Source organism: Columba livia, unplaced genomic scaffold, assembly GCF_036013475.1.
Source record: "Columba livia isolate bColLiv1 breed racing homer unplaced genomic scaffold, bColLiv1.pat.W.v2 Scaffold_82, whole genome shotgun sequence".
In the NCBI taxonomy this organism is placed as follows: Eukaryota; Metazoa; Chordata; class Aves; order Columbiformes; family Columbidae; genus Columba; species Columba livia.
The window spans coordinates 117,575-139,813 of record NW_027043810.1 but is presented as its reverse complement, the minus strand read 5'-3'; the positions used below and the strand labels follow the sequence as shown (position 1 = coordinate 139,813).

The 22,239-nt window shown below is 44.7% G+C and overlaps 1 protein-coding gene across 1 annotated transcript; it reads left to right on the top strand.

The window, feature by feature from the left end:
* Nucleotides 1-116: 116 nt before the first annotated feature.
* Nucleotides 117-11,412, top strand: LOC135575288 (microfibrillar-associated protein 5-like). The gene is given in 10 exon segments (XM_065048428.1): nt 117-188; nt 191-242; nt 641-703; nt 3,130-3,177; nt 4,505-4,540; nt 6,110-6,145; nt 6,903-6,938; nt 7,652-7,739; nt 8,157-8,230; nt 8,807-11,412. Coding segments are annotated over 10 exon segments (609 nt in total). The 5' UTR covers nt 117-131; the 3' UTR covers nt 8,926-11,412.
* The last annotated feature ends 10,827 nt before the right edge of the window (nt 11,413-22,239 follow it).

Sequence of the window (22,239 nt, the reverse complement as noted above, 5' to 3'; positions counted from 1 at the left end):
GATGCATGATGACACCACATCCCACCATCTCGCTGGCTTCTTTTTTTTTTTTTCTTTCTTTCTTTCTTTCTTTTTTTTTTTTTTTTTCTTCTTCCCCAAAATCGTATTTTGAAGACAACCAAAAGTAGAACATGTTCTGGGTGTGCCTGCCTGTGATTTATCCAATAGCCAAAGTGGGGGGAACCACTGAAAGGGAAAGACAGAGCGTCTGCTGCTGAAGGGAGTGGAGACTGAGGGCTGCAGTAAGTGATGGGGACCCTATCTATTCTATCAATGCTGCTCAAGATGATTTAAAAATAGAAGAGAGTGGAGGAAAATGACAAGGGGAAACTTCTTTGCATGCTGGGAGCGTGTGAGGAGGGGGGTTTAGCCACCTGGATGAGAAAAGTAACGAAGACTTGAGAAATGAGGTAGAAAGAGAAAGAAAGCAGATGGAGTTATATGTACAGTTCAATATGTTTCAGAAACACCTTGAAAACTGACCAGATTAAGAGAGAGGCAGGTGGAAGGGAGGCTGGGGATACCAAAGGGTCTTGAGAGGGAAACAGAGCAGAAAAAAAAAGAGTTTCTGTGCTATAGGGGAGACTATCTCTGTTCCTGCCTTATCTTTCCTCTGACTCCTCTCTCCTCTGTTCCGCAGGGATGAAGACCTCTGGAGCCCATACACTGTTGTGTCTCTTAGCACTCTGCTTGTCCTCAGCTGGTGAGTCGTTATGCCAGGGGGAGGATTTATTCTCCACCCTGACCCTACAGAGTTTCCTATGCAGGCTAATGTGCAATGGCCTAAGCCAAAAAATGGAGACATGATCGTGAAAGCGGAAGGGCTGAACAGGAAAGGCAAGGTGGATATAGAGCTGTAAGGAAAAATTTAGGAACTGGGGACTGGCTCCTGTATTTGTCCACTTTCCCATAAGTACTGGGAGTCACTAGAGACAGAGATCCACAGCCTCCACTGCAGGGGTATTTGGGGAAGCAAAATAGACAGTTTGAGTTGAGAAAGAGGGTTAGCTGTGCTTTGTACTTACTATAGACTGCTGTACCACTTGTGTTTGCATGACCTACAGAGCATTTCCCAGTGCTCCACAAAACTTGTTCTGTCAGAGTTGTGAAACATTTGCTGTCACTAGTGGTTCTTGTTGGAATGACTCCATTCCAGGCCACTCAGCTGCTGAGATGTTTTGTAGTTTTCGTATATCTGTTTTGAGAAACCTAACCCCCATAGTTCAAACTGCTGTCTGCTTTTGTTCTCCTATTTTGTTGTTCCACTTCTTTGTTGCTTGGAGTTACTTTGGCAAAAATTCAAGTGGGATCAAATTTGTCAAAAAAAAAAAAGAAAAAAAGAGGGCAGCATCAGACAGCAAAATAGGATTAATTCCAGTGAAAGGAAAAAGCTTCATCTAGGAAAGACTGGGTGTAGGAGATAGATGACTGCACCTATCACATTCAGATCAGGTCATTCCAATCTACTCTTCTTGGTCCGCCTCTCACACTGAAGATTGATTCTGCTCCCAATAGCACCTCTTCCAGTAAAGGTGCACAGTAAAGGATGTTGTCTTTGTGAATGTGAAGCATGGAGGTGAGGCGAGCTTGTGGGTAGCCTACAAAGTCAGAGGCAGAAAAAATGGCTGTGGCTTTTATGATGCATGAGGGAGGTCTGAAAGGAATATTTCCTATATTTCTTATTTTGTTTATTTTGTTTTAGCATCTCTATTTGTGTTTTTTTGTTTTAGCTTGGAAAACAAGAATCACTAGCTGGTCTCTTATTATTTCTTTTGGTTTTGAATGAGCTACAGATTTGGTGAATTAGGGTTGCAGTTTTCTCAGACCTCAAGGAGCCTCCCTTCTTTTTCCATATGACTCCTGTTTCCAATCTGGGACTGCTGGACACTGCAATGGTTTCAGAATTTGTATCCTTCCTTTTGTATCAGAAACAAATGAGAAAGTTCAATATAATTTTTCTCCTCTACATTACCATTAAGAGATTAGCCAGAACAGGACAAGTTTTTGGGTTGTACTCTTTTGTCCACTTAACCTTTTATAGATTTCTGGCTCTCCCTGGGTCAGTCACCAGCAGCTGAGCCCTTGCTGGCAGTGAGGTGGGGAAGGGAATAGCAGGGTCCAGCGACTCCTGTAATGCTGTAGAGCAGGATTACATAGGGGTCCCAAGAGTCCCTCTGCAGCCTGCAAGTAACTGCTCTTGGAATGAGGAAGAATTAAGAGAAAAGCTCCAAACCTGATAGTTTTTACCCATGCAGTGCTCCCATTAAGAACAGAAAGCTAAAGGCTGAGTTCATAAGACATAGAGGAGTGTACTGCTTTTGGGCTGGTTCTGCACACATCCCTGCAGTGCCCCAGATCACTGGGTTTTTCCTGCCAACTCCTTCCTTCATCCCGTCCCAGTTATGCAGACATTTCCCTTGTCTGTGGCTAGCAGGAAATATTTTCCTATTCCTGGCTGCTGTAGGAAGCAGCTTGTTCACCCTCTATATTTGGACAAATGAACAGTCTAGCTCAGTTTCAATTTCTCTTCCACACAGCGTGCACAGCCGAGTCTTTTTCATTATCCCTCTTCAGTGTGACCAGAGCCTGAGAGAGGAAAGATCATCTGCTCTGTGCTCCATACCCAGGCAGGATGATGGACCAGAAAATTATTTGCCTAAAGAGGCTACAAGACCTGCAGTCTGTTTCTTACTGTGCCAATGACTTAATCTGTGATCCCAAGCAAATGATTTCCATAACTCAGTTTCCTCTTTTATAAAATGGAGATAGGGCTTTTGACCAACCTCCAGAGCAGGGAGGCAACATGCAATTTGTTTTCAAAATGCATCAAATGGGGTTTCAGAAATGCAAAGTCTCATAGCAGATCTGGAGGTATTTACTGTCTTGTCCCTGTGCCTAGGCTTTGACCCTGGTGGAAGCAGCAGGGATAGGATTAGGACTCACTGTATGGACAAGTCTTTAAAGAGCAAACCCAGCCAGCAGCGGAGGCAGAGGAGAGCATTTCTCCCTTCAGCAGAGGGCAGTGGTGTCTCCTGGACAGAAAAGCATAAAAAAAAAATCTCAGAAAGACTGCAGACTATAGAAATCTCCCTCCCTGTCCTTTCTTCACTCCCCTCTCTTCTTTTGCAGCCTGGTTTCCATGGATGGTCAATGGGCAAGAACTGGAAAGTGCAACTGGTAAGTATTACAGGTGTATTATGTGCTAAAGACTGCATATGTGATCCAGTTGTCCTGTGTACTTACAGCCTGTTTAACTGCAAATGCTCTTCTTCATTTCCTTGCATATGACATTGTGAGCTTGCCTTCAGTGAAGATTGAATAAGCCCTCCAAGACAATCTGCTAAGCATTGTGTGTTCTTTACAAATAATTCACTAGTGTTGGGGCCCAGAACACTTAGGTGAGGCACATGAAGTTATGTTTGCAGTCAAGGGTTGTGGGAGATCCACAAGAGCTGATAACGCTTTAACCATAAGATGTTTGGGGAACTCTCCTGCTACTCAGGAAAATGCCAAAGGGTGCACAAGTGGCACGGTGCTTTAGCAGTGGGGCCACTGAGAAAGGATATTGACTGGTCTTCATACCTACTGTAGTGCTGGGGGTTGCTTTATCCCTCTGGACCTTTTTCCATTTCTGTGACACGATAAAATAAAATTAACATAGGTTTGTGTCATGCTTCAACACCCAGAGCATCCACAAAGGCCTGCCTTTTCTTCAAATTGAAGTCCATGGCTAAGCCATCAGACATCTCCCAGTTATGATACTGTCATGTGGGCTTCCTGGAGAACTACTCAGAAGTCAGTCCAAAATGTGTCGACCAAGCTTCCCTTCCCTTCCCTTCCCTTCCCTTCCCTTCCCTTCCCTTCCCTTCCCTTCCCTTCCCTTCCCTTCCCTTCCCTTCCCTTCCCTTCCCTTCCCTTCCCTTCCCTTCCCTTCCCTTCCCTTCCCTTCCCTTCCCTTCCCTTCCCTTCCCTTCCCTTCCCTTCCCTTCCCTTCCCTTCCCTTCCCTTCCCTTCCCTTCCCTTCCCTTTCATCATACCCACACCAGCTTTGCCATTAGTTGCCTTTCAAAGAAAGTCATCCACTGATGAATTTCTGCAGTCAAGGCTGGATTCTGGAGTTGCCTTCCTCCTTCTGTGCAGAAGGTGCCTCAGCTGTCTGTTCTATCGCTGTGGGAGCCATCAGCGCCTTAATTTCAGACTTGTTTCTTGCCTGTCAAGATGCCCACAGTGGCCTGATCTGAGAAGTCATAATGCAAATCCAGAGTTCAGTAAGGGTTGATACAACATGTGCACTAAGAAATCCAGACCCAGTCCAGCTACTGAGAAGGGGCATGGATGCATGTGGGATGGGGGTGCTGTGTTTATTTAGGTATTTACTGGGTTGGATCCCGTTGTCCCATGAGCTTGCCATGGCAGCCAAAGTAATTAAAGCTAGCTATGGCTAGATATGTAATGGACCACAAAGCAAAGGCAAGCTCTCTCAAGGACATTCTCTCTTTTCCAGGTGAACTTAGCACCGACTCTCTTATCAGCAACTCTGGTAAGCTCCTATCTCATAGCAACTTCAGATTTCTTTTCCCTTTTTCCCCTTTACTCCTGTCTATGTAGCCCCAGAAGTTACCCCTTATGCTCAGAAACTCATCTTCCCCACTTCTGATATCTAGCAGTACTCTTCAAGTGTTTATGGCTATCTGGGAGTCCTTTCTGTGCTCCATGTAGAGAGATGAATTTGGGGTGGCTTAATGGCCTGTTTTCCAAGGAAAGGCCAATCTCGCCTGGCCTACCAGGGCTCTCTGAAGCTGTTTGCACTGCAGAAAACCATGAGATCCAAAGCTCGCTCTAGCCTGGGCTTCCAGAGAAGGTTGCAGAAAGGAAAAGACTGAATGACAAGAGAGAGAAATTGGTCAGGTTAACCAATTAACTGGGGGGACACAGGTTGTGTACGTGTCTGCTGGCAGCCAGTGGCAATGCTTGAGTGCTCGGGAGACAGATGTAGCACAAAAACAAAAGACAGTAATAAAGCAAACTGTGAGTGGTGGTGGGATGGGGAAGTGGAAGTGTTCTTTTATTACTGTCTTCCATGCTGTGCCTTTGGCTATGTCACTGGGGGGCAGCAAAATATATGTGTAAGGCAGGGTAGATGGAGGACGCTTGAAAATGCACGTTGGTAGCATTCAATGTACCTCCTTAGAGAGCCAAGTATTGCTGTGAAGACAGGCCAAGGGGAAGGACACAGGGCTGATGGAAGCATATGCATTTACAAGACAGGCTGATCCTGCTGGACTCACAATGGGGAGGAAACAGCCAGAGGCAGGCTCAAAATGCTTTCTCTCTCTGCTGGGGCAGTCTCTCAAACACATCCCTCCAAGGTGGGGGGGACCAGACAGGGCAGGGAGAGGGAGAAGGAGAACATATCTGGTCAATGATATGGTTCGAAAGACAAAGGAGAGAGAGCAGCACTTGGCTGTTGCTGGGAAGCATGCCGTGTGTAGGAGAGCTCATCTGACAGTGGTGTCCCATTCACCAGGATAGCAGTTCCATGGTCTCTCCTCTGCCCTGTGACTTTGCTCATCTGCTGGCTAGAGTGTTGTGGGTCAAGCTGACCAGCTGTCATGGGACAACACTAGAGGAGAAAAGTGAAAGCACAATATTGTACATGCAAGGTGCCTGATATTTTTGGTGGGAATGGGAGGTAAAATTCAGTCTTGTGTTCAGTGTGTGAGACATGTCAGTCTGTAGGAGGGTAGATAAGACTTGGTGTCCAGACTAAAATGGTGGTGGCTAACCTACATCTAAACCTGAAAAGACTAAAGATGAAACCTTTACAGCAGACTTTGGCTTCAAAACGCTTATTGTTGAGGGATCAAGAAGAAACTCTTCACAAAGGATGTGCCATGGGACATAGCTCTTGGACACTCAGCATATTCACAGGGAAAGCCTGCAGTTACTCTGACAAGTGAGATAACAACATCACAATCAGCAATGTCTATGAACCAGATGTGGGATGGCTACTGGTCAGAAGTAGGGAGCCATTGGCATAACTGTGGCAGAGGGAAAGAGACTGAAAGCTCAAATTAAGATATTTCAGAACATTTTTTTTTTTTTCCAGCTGCAGCTGTCACACCACCTGTGCTTCTTAGTCCTGGTGAGTTTATTCTCAGTTCACAGCCAAATGTTATGGAACTCACTTCCTTTTTCCTTCCCTGACGTCCCCTAACTGCAGCCCTGATGCCCAAAAGTCTCCACTCTATGTCCGCTTGTGTTTTATCTATGCTTCTGGCTGACACTATGGCATGTGAACAGCAGAAGTCCTCTGTAACTGTGTATGAAAACTTGTGCCTGACAGTCAGTCCTCCCTTTCCAGTTTGTCACTGGTTAAATAATAAAATGTACTGGTTTACTGTGGTACAGATGGATTGGTTTATCAGAGGGAATAACAAATGAATCTCCTTTTGACCCCTTGTCATGGACATTAAAAAACCAGTGGTCTGGCGATGCTGTTTCTTAAAGGAGTCACCATTCCTTAGGAAGAGCCAGTCACGGGCTCCTTCACTTCTTGTCTAGATGGATGGCAATTACAGTAACTAAATATATTTACCTGACCTTTTGATTTACAAGTCAAGATGCCCTTATGGTGTATTTTTGAACAGTAGTGGTAATGTTTTATGGTAAAGCTTGGACAGATTTTTAGCATTGTTGGCTGGGTAGCTGGCACTAGATGCATATTGGATTTGTACCTTCTTTTACAGCTTCATGTCAGTAACAATGAAATCTTTCTTCTGCATTAGAAGTTAAAATAGAGGGTTCTTGAAAGAGCTTTCCAGTTATTTGTTTTGTGTAAGCTAATGTCTGGGAAGGAATCATGGTAAATCACACTAACTTTGTTACCCCCTGTCTTCCAGTTCAATCTGATAGCGAAACCACAACGGCTTCATCAGGTATGTTTAAGTTTGCTGTACCCGTCCTCCAGACCCACTTTCACCCAGCCTGTTACCTCTCCAGGTAGATGCTGGCTGAGCACTGAGCTTTGTCTCCTGGAGAATTCCCTTCACCCTGTTCCTTGAGTTGGAGGTACTGGAGAATGACAGCAGTAGAATCTGAAGTCTAACCCTGGGTGACATACCCAGGAAGGGAGTAACTGGCAGGTCACAAGAAAAGACATGCTGGATCATTATTCTGTCAATTTTCAGTGTCCAAGACATGACATGTCAGAAGGAAATATAAGAAAACCCATTATAATTAGCTACAGGGTTGATAGTCCAGAAAAGAAGGGAACCAGGTTTGTGTCATGAAGTGTGAGATTGCAGATCTATTAGAAACACGTCTTAAACATGTGACTGCAATGTACATTTTGTTTCTTCATGTCTATCCCCATAACAGCATGTGTCTTCTGTATTGAGGATTCCCAGTGGGCTTGTTTTACACTTCACTCAACTTTCCCTTGTTTTGCCTTATGAGGCAAGGGGATCAGAAATGTCTGCCTTATTTTCCTTTTCTGTAAACCATTCCCATCTCTCACAAGAGAGTGGAAAATAGAGGATAGAGTCCTTCCCTAGAAGCCTGGAGAACAGTACCTGGTGAGGAAGTTACGTGTGCCAGAATGAGTGCATGTGCCAGTGATGCTGGATTGTTTCTGTGTGTGTGTTTCCAGATTGTCGCGAAGAAAAGTTCCCTTGCACACGCCTCTACTCTGTTCACAAACCAGTCAAGCAGTGTATCAGCTACCTCTGTGTTACAAGGTAAGAAACCAGCAGTCCCTTAGTAAAGTCCTAAAAACTCCGGTTCAGCAATTGTTCCCTTTGAATACTAGAGCTTTCCTCAGGGAACCAGTTGGTGAGATGAGTCCTATCCTCAGAGTGTCCTTTTAGGGCAATTAATTATAATGGCACAATAAGTATTATCTGTGCAGCACTAAGGAGCTCTGATGTACCTTATATTGTAATCTGTATTTAAGGTATTTGGCCATTTCATGAGGTATTGACAAAGATTACTTTCCTGTTGACAAATGCCTTATTCTAGACTAACTAATCCTAAAATATCAGGATTTGCCTCCTCATCAGTGAATATACAAGTTTATTGCCTGTACCCTTTTTTTGTTTCTTTGCGTCCCTGTGCGTTTTGCTGCTGTCCTTGGTGTGTTCCTGGTGATCCCTCAGTGTACGTCGCATGTACATAATAAACAAGGAGGTGTGTACTCGCATTGTCTGCAAGGAGAATGAGGTCATGCAAGGTGAGTGATAGCACAAGCTAGCCTAGAAGAATATCTGAGGCCATCTCAAAGCTAGCTAATTACCTAGTCCCAATTCATATGTAGTAGTTTCCCCGGACTTGTTTTGGGGGAGCTCTAATGCAGTACAGCGTATTATCCAGTATGCATGCCATGAAAAACACTGGGAAGTAGATATCGTACTACTAAGAAGTATGAGAGCTCTGCTTTCCTTGATCTTGATCATGCTCTACTAGGCCCAGAAACACCTTTACTAAAAATTGCATTCCTTTGAGGTTAAAGAATAAGTTTCAGTATTTCTATTCATGAATAGAAACAGGATTAAGTCTAAATTTCTTATGCAATCTTTGTTGCAGTAAAATACATGTGATTTTAATATGTGTTGTACATTAATAAAGCCAGAAGGAAATGAATAAAAGTGCAAGGACTTGTTCACTTGCCTCATGTGTATGAGTATTCAGCAGTTCCAACAGTTCTTGTAGACACAGTAAAGGATGTACCTCTAACTGTTCTGGTGGTGAAGAATTTGAAGGAAGCTTTGATTATCTGCCAACATGTGTGTGTCTGCTATGTCTTCAGATGAGATCTGTCGCCAGCTGGCTGGCCTTTCTCCACGTCTCCGCCGATCTGGACAACCCATGCATCTCCCTTGCAGAAAACTTCTGGAGCAGCAGCTCAAAAGGCCTGACGCTCTGTGAGCTACCAACAGTAGGAGAGAAAAAGGAAGAGAGAGGAGAAAAATCATCATTCGCTGCCTACAGCCCAAGACAAGTCCTCGCTTGTGATTTCCCCACCATTTCCTTGCTTTTCTGCCTTCCCCCACATCCTCTTTTTCAGGTGCTGAAGTACAGAGTCTCCTCTCTGCTACACAGTGGCTGTTATAATCTCCTAAGTCTGTTGCTGAGGATGTGGGCTGCTCCTCTCTTTTCTCTTAAACTCTGACAGGCTGTGAACTGCTCATTTCCCAGAGGTCCTTATAAATGTGCTGCATCTTCTCTTGCTTTGCCCCTGCAGAGAGACATGCATGAGGATCGGAGGTAGTCCTCTCTAATGGTACAGATGAGTTAAGCTGCATCGTATGTGGAGCAGTGCAAACCTTTATACCCTAGGACTCCTGGCCCAGGTTTCTTGCACTGCATCAGTATGAATTCAGATATGGTTAGCCAGCCTGCACCTCTCCTTGGCCCTCCTGAGCTGCTGAGCTTGCTGTGTGGTAGCACAGCCTCCTCTGGTGTCTGCTGGCCTCAGAGAACTGACAGAACTGGTAGGGAATCTGTCCTTAACCCAAGACAAACATTGTCCCTGTATGGCAGCAGATAATTTATAACTACCTCTGGGAAATTCTTCATTTTAAGCCCATTGCTTTCCTCATGCACAACTGTTCCTGAAAGGAAGAATTCTGGATTTAGAATGGCATTATATTTCTCTCAAGAAGATCATGTTGGAACAGAGTGCTGCCTCTCCCTCTCCCTCTCCCTCTCCCTCTCCCTCTCCCTCTCCCTCTCCCTCTCCCTCTCCCTCTCCCTCTCCCTCTCCCTCTCCCTCTCTCTTCTCTCCACTCCTCTCCTCCATTCTGTCTCTCCCTTCCCATTGAAGCAATCTCTTGATGCCCATTCCAGGCAAATTCCAAGGAGCAGGATGGCTTCCTCCACTCCTAAGCCCAAGAGAGACCACGAAGAACCTGTGTGTCCTCACAGTACTGGGAACTTGCAATGAATTAGATTGTCCAGGTTGCTTGTCTTGGTCTGGCTACCTCCACACTCTCCAGTTGCTGAGCCTGCTTTCAATATCACCACTTGAGTTCCACCTGCTGACCTGGGAACTCCTGCACAAAGCAGAAAGCACAAATTGGATCGGCATATGGGAGAAGAATTGTTATATGGGATCCCTGTTTTTTCCTGCAGGTTCTCCGGCTGTGCTGATCTGCGCAGAGCCAGGTGCGGGTGGGGAGGTAGACATGTCAGCAGGTATAAGCATAGAAGCAGACCAACCTGGGAAAAAAATTCACTCTGGTAGCAATGGATGTCTGTGGTCTGCTTGAGAACTTTGTTTTCCAGATGTATGGAAAACTTCTCCAATTATATGGGAAACATTTTCAGGTATACAGGCCATTTTCACTATAAGCCTGGGTAGAGTAAGTGGGGAAGAGCTGTCTGAAGTGTATTAATCACTTACATGACTTTTAGTGGCATGATTCCATGGAGCACCAGAGCTGAGCAGCTTAGCTTACTGCAGCAGAAGATCGGCAAGACCCTCTCTCTAGGATCTCTAGGGGTTGTTCCCAACTAAGAGAAAGCCAGTTTGCTAGGGCAGGCATCCACACCCTGCCCATAATGTATTCTGCTGCTGAGCTGAGTACCATTCACCCTTGCAGGAGCACTAATCTGCTGCACACAGTCAGGGTCACACAATATAGGGGTCAGTTGGCTTCACAGAGGCAGATACCTCAGAAAACTGAAGAACAAAACAATTAATGTAAGAGTCTCTCCCAGGAACTTGGGTTTCTGCTATATGCTGCAGGAAGCTGGTTACATCCTCTGTGTGGAGGAAGACACCCCTGTGCAGACACAGATTTATTCCATATAAGGTCAAAATTTGCCATAGTTGGGCTAAATCTCTATATTAATCCAGTATACAGGTGATAGAATTCCAAGTTATGTGGTGACTGGAATTTCATCCTATACATAGGGACATAACACCCCTACACAGAGGATCATGTTCCTCTTGAGTACTCAAGGGTCATGAGACTAGAGATGGAGGAGGAATTTCTCTGTACTGAGTGCATGCATGTTTCTGTAGAGAGGAGGGCACTGAGAGCTTGATTTCAAAGACGTTGAAGCCACTGGCAGTCACTGACCTCTATGGTGGGGCGCCTGTGGAATTAGCCTTCGTGGAGGAAGGTGGGATGGAGTTGAGATGTTAGATGCAACTGGACTAGGCCAAGTCTCAAGTCTGTATTTAGAGCTGAATGTAAACTGATCTATAGATATATAACTGTATAACATATCTACTGTATAGTATATAAAAATTTAACATTCATACAGTTTGGGGAATGATTAGAATCCTTCTGTTGCTTGCTTTCAGCAGGGACAGGAAGAGGTGCTCCACTCCAGGAGAACACTGCTTTAATGCTGGAGTCCATATAATGCACCCAAAAATATTAAAAGAAAAATTATTTCCTCTTATTCTTGGCAAATCTCATGTGTTCGGCTTTATTTGTCTCTAGCTGTATTTCCTTCCAGATTTGAGAGCAGACTTGCCTCCTGCCCATATCTGCCATTTGGACCTCTTTTCTCCCTGCTAGCTTCCACTCTCCTGTCACAGGTCTTCCTGGGAGATCATTAATTTTTCTAGAGACACAGAAAACTATCTTCAACATTTTTTGCATTGATGGCTGTGCTAGGTTTTCCTCACAGTTGACAGCTGCTGAGCACAGGGATAATTCCCATGAGATTTATGCTGAGAACACATCTTTTCACTGTGCATATGCCATGACTTGCCAATGGAGAATTACCATCTCCAAGTAAAATGGTAAGATGGCTGAAATAAGAGAACAGCTGTGATAAATCACCTCATAAGCAACAAAGAATTTGTTCGCTAAAGCCATTTAATTCAGTAATGGGAATAACTGAAAGACTACATTAAAAATTACACATCTAGGTCAAAAGGATTAGGAAAATTTCTCTTTCATTGAAGTTCTGACTTTTGCATAGATTCATCAGGCACCATCTATACATTGTATCTTGGTCAAAAAGATGGAGCACTCAGAGCATGGGGGACTCAGGCATTGCCTTCATGTGCGAGCAGTCAAGTCTGCATTTAGATAGTATTTCTAGAACAAAAGTGGCTGTGGCCCAAATTACCCATTAAACTGCCTCTAGCAGTGTCCCATAGTTCTTCAGGACTGAACCACACAATGCAGGTTATTGCACAACACTGTCCCCTAGAACCAATGCTCTTTCCTAGCTAACACTGCGGTGTCCCTGTTTCAGACTGTTATACTGAAAACAGCCTTAGCCCTGGTCCTGGTGACGGTAGGTGTTGCTCCCATCTATACGGATGTGCTCTGACTCATGAGCTCTTGGACTTTGCTGTGTCCTATCAGCATGTTCCACCAGCTGTGTGAGCAAGAATACAACATATCCCATCCACTTTTTGTAACTCAGTTTATTCTTCACTTTCCTTACAGTACTGGGGGTCCACAGAGAAGCTTTCCCATCTTCATTAGCACTTATCCCATGCATGTATTTATCTCCCCTGCCATTCCAACCTGAACTGTCATGGTGCTGTGTCACTGGTCTCTGGCGATTGCCTGTTCCCAGAACCTTACTTATATTGTCTTCTCTTGTGGGGAAATGGTTTTAAATATAGCTGCAGCTAGGTCTAGTTTCTTGTGAAGCTGGACTAGCCAAAAAGAAAGCTGCCGGGATCCCATTTTAGAAGCATGATCTAGAGTTTGTGGCTGATTTTCATAAGCTCTTCCAACTTGGAGCAGGAGTTAGATGGCCTGCAGTTGCTTTCTACACAATGGTTGTCCTTGTAAGAGTCATTTTGCTGTCGCAGCTCCCAAGTACCAACGAGTCTTGCCAGTTTGAAGGCTGCTTTTCCAAGGCCAGTGCTCTGGTGCCTGGTCCCCAGCTTAAGGCGGTACCTCACTTTGCTGGGTCTAGGGATGTGGAGATCTCTTCAATGGAAACTGGCCACAAGGAGGGCTTTCTGCTGCACCTAGAAAGCAATGGTTGTTCCTCCTTCCCATCTCTCCTTGTCCTCTTCATTCTCTGCCTCTGTTTTCCTCATCTTTTTCTTCTCTGTTCATATGTTAATCTCAGAGCAAGAAACACTGTGAGGAGGACAGTGAGGCTGAAGTGGGCAGCAGGAAGGGTGCTCGATGAGGTGACACACAGCACTGCCAGGTGGGGCTGAGGGCAGTGCTTGGCCCATGCCAGCTCTACTTTTCTCTTGCCCTCCAGCTCTCATGAGCTGTGGCTCCCTCAGCTGCCAATTTCAGGATTTTCTGAAGGGAAGAACATGCCAGTCAGAGCAGGGAGGAGAGAATGGCACCTCACATCAGCTTGTGCACTGTGGGAACAGAAAATGCATACCTTAAGGTGGTAGCCCATGGTTACAGAAACAAGGTGGGGAGGAAGGGGACTACTGCAGGAAAGCATGGGGAGGCTGTTGGAAGCAGCTGCCACATCACCTGGAAGCTCCATGTTGCCTGGATCTTGTCCACAAGAATCTGCAGAGTGAATAAAACATGTTGTCATCAGCCCTATCAGCTGATAGGGATCCCTCAAGAGCATACTTCTGGCTGGGATGTGGGCTTTTCCTTCACAGAGAGAAGCACTGCTTGTAATACATCCAGAAAGAGCACCTCTGTCATGTGAGGAATAGGTGGGTTGAAACCAAAAGGGATTTAGTTGTTTTTTTTGTTTGGTTTGTTTTTTGTTTTTTTGTTTTGTTTTGTTTGTTTTAAATTCATTGTGTTGTTGTTTGGTTATGTTTGTTTGTTTGTTGGGGGTTTGTTTTTTGTTTGTTTGTTTTGTTTTGAAAGAAGATTTTAAAGGTGCACAACCCCAAAACGTTTACTCCTGGCACCACATGGTCTGACATTATTTGGCAGTGTACATTTTCCCAGTTGTGAACAGCCCCTTAACCGAGGCACAGGAGAACTGAGTTCCATTTCTGGATCTGCTCTTCACCTCCACTCTCTGATCTTCAGTATGTTGTTTCATTTCTCTCCGTTCCCTGCCATTCTTAGCTCTTTTAATGGAGCGAGCCGCGATAAATTCCCAGAAAAGAGAGAGCTATATTTCAGTCCATTAAAAAAAGATATTAAAAAATGTGCAAAACAGAATGACTGAATTTTATTGTCTACTTTTGCTATTAATGTATTTTTTTCCAAATAAATATGTTTTCAATAACATAAATTTTATTAGTTAAAATACAAACTGCATGTACTTGTTGCTACTATGTTGAAGTATACTAAAAAACTGAATTGATGAAAGTCATCGGCAGAGCAAAGCTTCATTTGATGAAAAAATTATCTTTCAGAATGCTGGTTTTGGCATTTGACTAAGAATGCCATTTCCACACCAATGCACCTTGTCACAAATTAGACATTAGTAAAAAGATGTAATAAATACATATGTGTATTTCAGTGTGTCTAAATAATAACAAATGAGAGAACTCACCTACTTAAATATAAAAATAAATGTACATGAAGTTATTAATTTTTTGAAATAACTGTCCTTATTGAGATAGTATGCCTTCCCAGTTAAGATCATAGATAAAATTACACTGAAAGTTAGCAAGCAGGGCTAACTTCACAGCTAATCAGTTTGCTCGGAGACATGTCTGGTTGTTTTGAAAAAGTCATCAGAGATGGAGAATCCATAACCTCTCTGGTCACCTGTTCCAGTGCTGTACCACGCTTAAGATGGGAAATATTTTCCTGATGTCAAATCAGAAATTCCTTTGTTGCAGTTTGTATCTGTTGCCTCTATTCTAGAATATTTTGCTGTGCACCTCTGAGCAAACTACGACTCCATCTCCCCCACAATACTGCTGCAGAGAATTGAAGAAAATAGCAAGAATAAACACTATCAATGGTTCAATTAAAGGATTTGTACTCTGTACCTAAAGCAGGAGACTCTGTGCTCATACAGCATCTACTTCTTGTGCCCTACCTTCTTTGCCTGAGGCCACTTTCAATTTCTCTGCTTTGGCTTTGGTAGTCTTGGGTTTCACTGTTTTGCCCTTAGCTGGATCTTTGCCTTTTTTGGTCTGTCAGCTTTCATATTTTCTAAGCTCTTTATTGCTTTCTTGGCCATGGTGGCTCTGCAAGTTTCTTGGCTTTCCTTGGGATTTCCTTCACAGCCACAGCTATTCTGGGCTTCTTGGCAGTGTCAGTCAAGGGTCAGGTGGTTCTGGGCTTTTGTTGGCTTCTTGGTACATGCCTCTTGGCTTGTTGAGTTCAAAGGAGCTAGAAGGACCAAGTCCTCTTGTGCTGCCCTTCTCCAGGCTCCTGAGTCCCAGCCATGGTGCAGGTGTTATTCTTCTGTGCTGTGTACTTCAGTTCCCTTTCAGAGTGGTGAGAGAAAGTTCTTTTGTGCTTTTTGGAGGCAGTCATTGCACTCATAATAAGCCCCCCACCTGGAGACTGGGGGCTTGCAGGATTTGGATCTTCCTGCCACCTTCTCCAGCTTCTTAGACTTAGAGGCTGGAGCACCAGCGGCACATGCAGCAGCAGCAGTTGTTTCAAACATGATAACCAGCATAGCTTTGACCAAGGTTTTGGTTTCACACCAATGCACATGTCAGCATGCCACCCATGTATTGGGTGCCTTGTACCTACAAAGCCTTTCTATGCTAAAGGCATTCCTGTGGGCATGACCTGCTCTGACTGTTCCCTTGTAGCACCAGTCAAATGTATTAGAAAACATACCCACTAGAAAATTCTTACACCTCACTATATCTTGTCTGGTACCCAAATAGCTCAGATCAGCTGAAGCAAGCTGCATTGGCCAATATTACGGATTAACAAATAAAACGTGTTTTCTTCCACAGCCTAAACTTAGACGCCAGCCTGGTCTTTCTGTGGAGGAAGAGTTCAAAACAGCTTCTTTTCTGCCTGGTGCAGTGTGAATGTAGTAATTCTTGAGACTCTCTACACTGTGGTCACAATTTTCTTATCAGCTCTACTTGAGCCCAGCACCATCATTACACCATTTCACTCGGCTCCATTGTCCATCAGCTGGTATCTATGTAGTTTCCCTTTGGTTTAGTTTAGAAAAGGCCACTGAACTCTTCACAGTCTCTATATGCCCCTTTGCCATTTCTGTTATTTGAGAGCCCGCAGGGGCACTGCTTCAGGTTAAATTTTTGCATCTCCGATCTGTGAGGTTTTGTTGGTCTTATCACCAGTTTTCCAAATCAAGATTGGACCAAGCTAGCCATCTTAAAGTAAATATGTCTGTGCCTTACTTGACCTACCTGTACCTGCAAAGAAATGATAGGGCAGATGAGTGAACATGGTGTCCCCTGGTTGAGTACAGACTGTGAAAAGGAAAACGAACTGTTTGTGTATGTGAATGCAAGAGCTGTATATTTTAGTGAGACATAGTAATTTGGGGCCACTTCTGAGTGAGAAGCAGACATGATGCTGCAAGCATTGTCTAAAACTAGTGGGCACCAGTGAACTAAAATATCTGATAATAATAATTCATAATAAGTACTTTCACAGGGTCTTTGTTTCCCCTTCATATTCTTCCTCTTCTCTCTCTTACTGCTTTCTCGAATTTTCTACCAACCTTTTCACCCATGCTTTCGGCTGGAACATGAAAAGGTATTTTTAAACTCTACAAAATTAGCTGGGAAGCTCTCAGACTCCCATGCCTGGGCAGCCAAGTCAAGTGTGTCACAACTCTAACCTCACAACTTACCCCAGAAACTTGGGAGCCTCCCATGTGGTCACGGTTAAAGAAATACTGATGCTAACAGTCAGCACAGCTAGGCATGACAGTGCACTAGCAAGGAAGACAGCAGAGGTATAACAGCAAAGGAGACCTTTATCATGCAATGAGAATAACTTTCCACTCCTTTCTCCTTCTCTTCACTGGCCTCAGGATGGGTCTCCCATTCCACCCCCATTGCTGAGAGCACTAAGCCCTTGGAAAAGTATCAAGGTAGCAGGAACAGCCCCTAGTTCCACTGCCTGACACTTTGGCACTAGGGAACAGAGGTTAGTGGTGGCATCCCACAAACCTTCCGGATGTAGCCCGTGATAAGTGCACAGAGGCTGCTCTGAACTTTATGGGGAGGAAGACAAGAACTAGCAAGGCGATCTTGAATCTTCTGAAAACACATGCTTTGTTGACAAGAAAACTTTGTAAGATGCAAGAACAATGCTCAGGAGGATCTCCAGCCAAGGAAAGCTTGTACAACTGCAGGGAACTCTTAACACATGACTGCAAGCCAAGGAATGTGCAACATGCTGCTCCTTAGTGAGCTTCCAAGCACCTCTGTCCCAGCCTCTCCAGCAAAGGACTTCTCTAAAGACAACAGGGAAATTAAAATCAGGATTTACCACCCAGGCCCCAGGTGCAAGCTCTTTTTGCACTGAATAGCATGAGCTATTGCACCTGCACAAACAGGAGCTAGTAACAGGCAACTTTGGTCTGTGAAAGCATAACCACAGCTACAAGATGAGTCTCATTGTGAAAAACTGCGGTGCAAAACTGAGTTTCTCCTCATGACTAGCAGATGATTGCAGAGATATGGAGCCAGTGACTTCCATTAAGGAGGGTGAAGATGTGGTTGGGAGTAGGGCCTAGGGTTCCCAGGCCAAACGCCTGAGGTGTAGGAGAAGAGAGAGTAACACTGGAATGCAGCTTCCAGTTTCCTGTGCAAAAACAGGGTATTCTCCAGATCTGTACAGTGCTGAATCAGAAGCCAAGTCAGATGGGCAGGGTGCACTGGAGGTTGGAGGTGCGTGCACTGCTATGGGAAGCAGCAAGGTGCAACCAGCTCTGGTGGGTACTTTCCCACCCCCAGCTCTCGACAGCTTTGATTGCAGACTCTGTGTTTTTCTGACTGTAAATGAGATAAGTTGACAACCATGTCACAGCCTCAAGATAGAGAAGACACTTGAGGACATTTAGTGCATGCATGTGGAACTTGGTCACATTTCTTACCTGCATTCATGGTGAGGAACACATTCACCAAACCTTAAACTCCCCAACCAAACCCAGCCCCTTTTCATCCCTTCCTGCTGGTGATTACAGCAGGTGTCAATCACTGGTAACAAGGAATAGAACTGCTGCTGCCTAAAGATGTGGTGGGGGGAATTAATATAGGCAGGGAGAGAAAAAATTGTGGGGTCACAGAGGCAGGATTAAGGGTCATTAGTTCCTATAAGGAGCCCAAGGCTGGGCCAGTAGAGAACTGCAGGGCAAGAATGAAAGGCGCTCACAGGACTGTGGTTGAAGAATGTGTACTCAATTCAATAGTTTCACTCTAATTTGCCTTATCCCCCAGCACCAAAACAAGCTCAACAGTGGAACAAAAATAAACCATGAGTCAATCTCCAGGTAAATGTTTTGCAGTGCAAGCCTGGAAAGCCAAATTACTAGTAAAACACATCATAACGCATAATCTTAGTGTACACCCAGCAGCCAGTCGCCCTCAATTCTGCATCAGTGGCATCACCTACAATTCTGCAGCATGCAGTGGTGCACAGGGTGGGGGTCCAGGTTTCATAAACCCACTCCTCCCAGTGGCACCCCCACACATCCTGAACTCCTGCCTTTTCTCCCTCCCACTTCCTTCTCATGACCTTGGATCCCTGCTCTTATCTAATATAGGTGGAGCCTCAGCAACACTTACCCCACAGGGCTTTAGATTTGCATTTGCAACCCCCTGCCCCTCCTGGTGATGTACAACCCAGGCAGACCTCACACACATCCTCACAGCTTTCATATATCTCCATGGTGCCAAATATTCCACACCATGAAAGACAATGCTGTGCCTTGCCACTGCTGAAATCTTCTCCCCATGCATGGCATCCACAGCTGTATCACAATATGAGTTGGCAGCTCTAAGGACAAGGCCCTTTTCTCCACGTCCTAGACAGCAAGCTGCCTCTACGTCTAGTGCGGTTTTTATTTACACCTAGGACTGGAGTAAAGGGAATGATCTGCCTGGCAGAGGTGCCTGAGCAAGCCTATTACCTATGTGTTGGGCCTGTTTAAAATAGGGTGATAAATCTTTGTGGAATGAACACAGAATATAATGTAACATGCTTATAATAAAGGAATGCTTTAGTATGTGCTTATTCTTAATATATTATTTTATTAAATAAGCATAATACATTATATGTGCTTATAATAAATCAACACATCAGCTTATTTATTTGCCTGTGTCTAACTGCAAGGAACTCTACCATCCCCCTGTTGAGGTGTCTGTGCAAGCCAGTGTCCATGGTGCATCAGCACTTGTTGAGCAGAGAAAGTTTTACTGCTTGAGGTTTTTGCTTGAGGCAAGTGGAAGCAGGTGTCTGCATTTTTTGTGTTCAGCATAAGAAACAACCAAATGGTAATGTTGGTGCTTGTTTCAAAATGCGATTTCTGAGCAAAGGGTGAATGGAAAAAATAAATATGTATTTATATCTGTACACACCAACACATGGCTTCCTGTTGACTAAACAAGCAACACCTCCTCTGCTTTGGGGCTGGGTAATTACTTTTAATTATTCACCGCATTTTCGCTGTTTGATTTCTTAGCAGTTTTCTTTCTGAATCTTTAGTATGTTCCCCCTCCACCTTTACACCTGACCACTGCTCTTCAGCCTGCTGTTATTTCTCTGTTTTTCTCACTTCAAGACAGAGAATAGAACCCCTAGCACAAGTAATCTGAAGGGATGCTAGAACACCCTTCTGTGATCTTGATAAGCTGGAGCAGTCTCTTGCTAGACAACACTCCAAACACATGAGAACAGAGACCCTTTCTAGCCTTCCCCTCTAGTCTTTAATTGGCCACAAACAGAGATGGAATAATCTTCAGTAAAACTGTCTTTTTCTCCCACCCCCAGCCCCTTCTCCAAATAAGTTTGCATCGAGGAGAGAGGAAGGAAAACCAGAGTGGCCAGCATCTCTCCTTGTGTATTAGCTCCTAGCCACAGTAGTCTCACCATGTGTTAAAGATTTGGCAACTTACAGCACAGCCAAGGAGGAAGCTGGACTAGCACCTAGATCACAGATCAGCAACTTTTTCATGGTTTTCCAAACGATTTTTTTTTAGCAGAGCAGAGATAACATTTGCTAATGAGCAAGATCTTGCCTTGGCAAGAGGCTGCACCTCCCACTTTAGCCAGAACTGCATAGGAGCTGAAGGTCTCTCTCAAAGTGTCGCCCTGGACTTGCTATGAGATACTAAAAACACATTCACATTAACAAGTTTATGCTCTGGGGATTAGAGCTAGAAGAAGAGAATTGCTGCCACTGACTTTGTGCACTCACACCTCCAGTATGAAGTTGCCAGTCTAAATGAAGGGCATTAGAAATTCTATGTTAGTATTTAGACTAGAGAGCCCTGCCGAAGACTGACATAAATGTAGTTCAGCTTTTCATTTGCTCATTCTTTCTTTTTCATCTCTGTGGAGAGCAAAGGGGCTCTCAACATTTAAGGAAAATAGATGATGTTTTAAACATCAAAGAAGGAATTCCACTTACAGGCAGGACCAGAGAAAGGATCTAGTTAAATGTTTTATGACAACTGACATGTCAAACCTTTTAGAAAATCATTACCCAAAATTTAATTTATAGGAGATACCAGGCTGACCATTAAGATATTTATTGACTGTTTTCAGAGCAGAAAATGTTGTGTTAAATTTTCTCCAGGGTTTTGACTACGGAAATTAGGAGCCAGAACAAGAATAAAGCTGAAGCTACCTTTATTTATCTGATGTAACACAAAGAGTTGTGGTATATAAGAAGCAGATTTCCTGGGGTGTGTTGCATTTTTTTTTCCTTTTCTTATTTTTAACGTCCTGTGTAACAAACATCCTCCTTGCATTATTAAAATAAAAAACTAGTATGAAAGAGGGATAAAATGACTCTTGGTCTGTCTGAGGAGGTTTGTCACAAGGTGTTGCTAGGGGAAAGGCTGAAAGAAGACAGCTGTTTCATTAGCAGGAGTGTCCTTTTTAACTCTAAGTAGGATAGGGCAGGACTGCAGGCTTTTCTAGCTTGGGTCAAACACCAGGAGCCAGATCCTCAAAGGGGATAATTGCCACAACTCTTGAAACCAATGTAACTTCCAAAATGTCGTTTTGCGTTTTGTTGTGTGTATGGCCTTCCCAGACATTTCCTCAAGGAGCAGGACAGCCCAGCCCTGGACTTTCCAGGAGTGCTTCTCCTTTCCCTGAATTGTGCCACAACAGCCACTCTCAAAGACAAGTCCTGTCAAAGTGGCTGGGCTAGAGAATCGCCTACTCTGTTCTGGCAACTCATCTCTCCTTTTCATGTTTTTGCATATACCGGTTTCACACAGTCTTAGCATGCTGAACGTCAGTAAGATTAATAAGGAAAGTAAGTGAAGCAGAGAAAAAAGTGAAGAACTACCCTAGCATGAGGTAAACAAAAGCCCTGTTTCTCAGGCGTAGCATTGACCATGCCCCACTTGAGGCAGAAAAGCAACAGAATATCCCCTGGCTGCCTCCTCCACACCCTGCCTGACCGAACATGCTGCCCTATCCCTTAGCTGTCGTTCAGTCCTGCTGAGGGGATGGGTGCCCAGGTAGGAGCTGCAGGGCTGTGGTGGAGCAGTGGCTGGGCAACAGAGCGTGATGTTGGCAGAACAAAGCGTGTGCATCCTGAGCATGAGCCCGGGCACGACACCACTGTACAACCACACGCTTGCCAGGTGCAGCCGTCAGATGGAGGATCCCTACAGCCACTCTGCTGCTGGCAGATCTCAGTGCTGGTGCCACATGGAACAGCAGGATCGGGCCCTGAGTCGTTCCCCACAGGTCCTTTGCAAACAGCTTTGCAATGCAGGTTTTTTACCACTCCTGGTGTGTGGACAGGGCCCAGGTGCCCATGGCCATGTTCAGGTGCTGAAGTGGGGCCAGGTACTCCTCATCACACTCCAGGCTGTCTCCAGAGCTGGGTCCTTCTCAGTCTGCTCTTGGGCCTTGGTGTTGCCCCATGCTGTTAAGTAGCTGCTGGGCCTTTCAGGGGGATGTGGAGGAGGGAGTAAGCCTGCCAAGTTTGGTGTTCCCTGAGCTCCTTCCAGCCGTATGGCTGCGGGGCACTGTGCAGAGCTCTCTCTGTAGTGGGACAGGGCAGGGTCACCACCTTCACTGCACAGCTGCATGGCCCAAGGCCCAGAGGGGTAGTGTGGTTTTGCCCACATTTACATTAGTGGTACACAAGGTTGCAGGCCCTCCTCTAACCACTAGACAATGCTTCCTGCCTCGTTATGTTATTGATATTAATTCAGAATAATTTTGC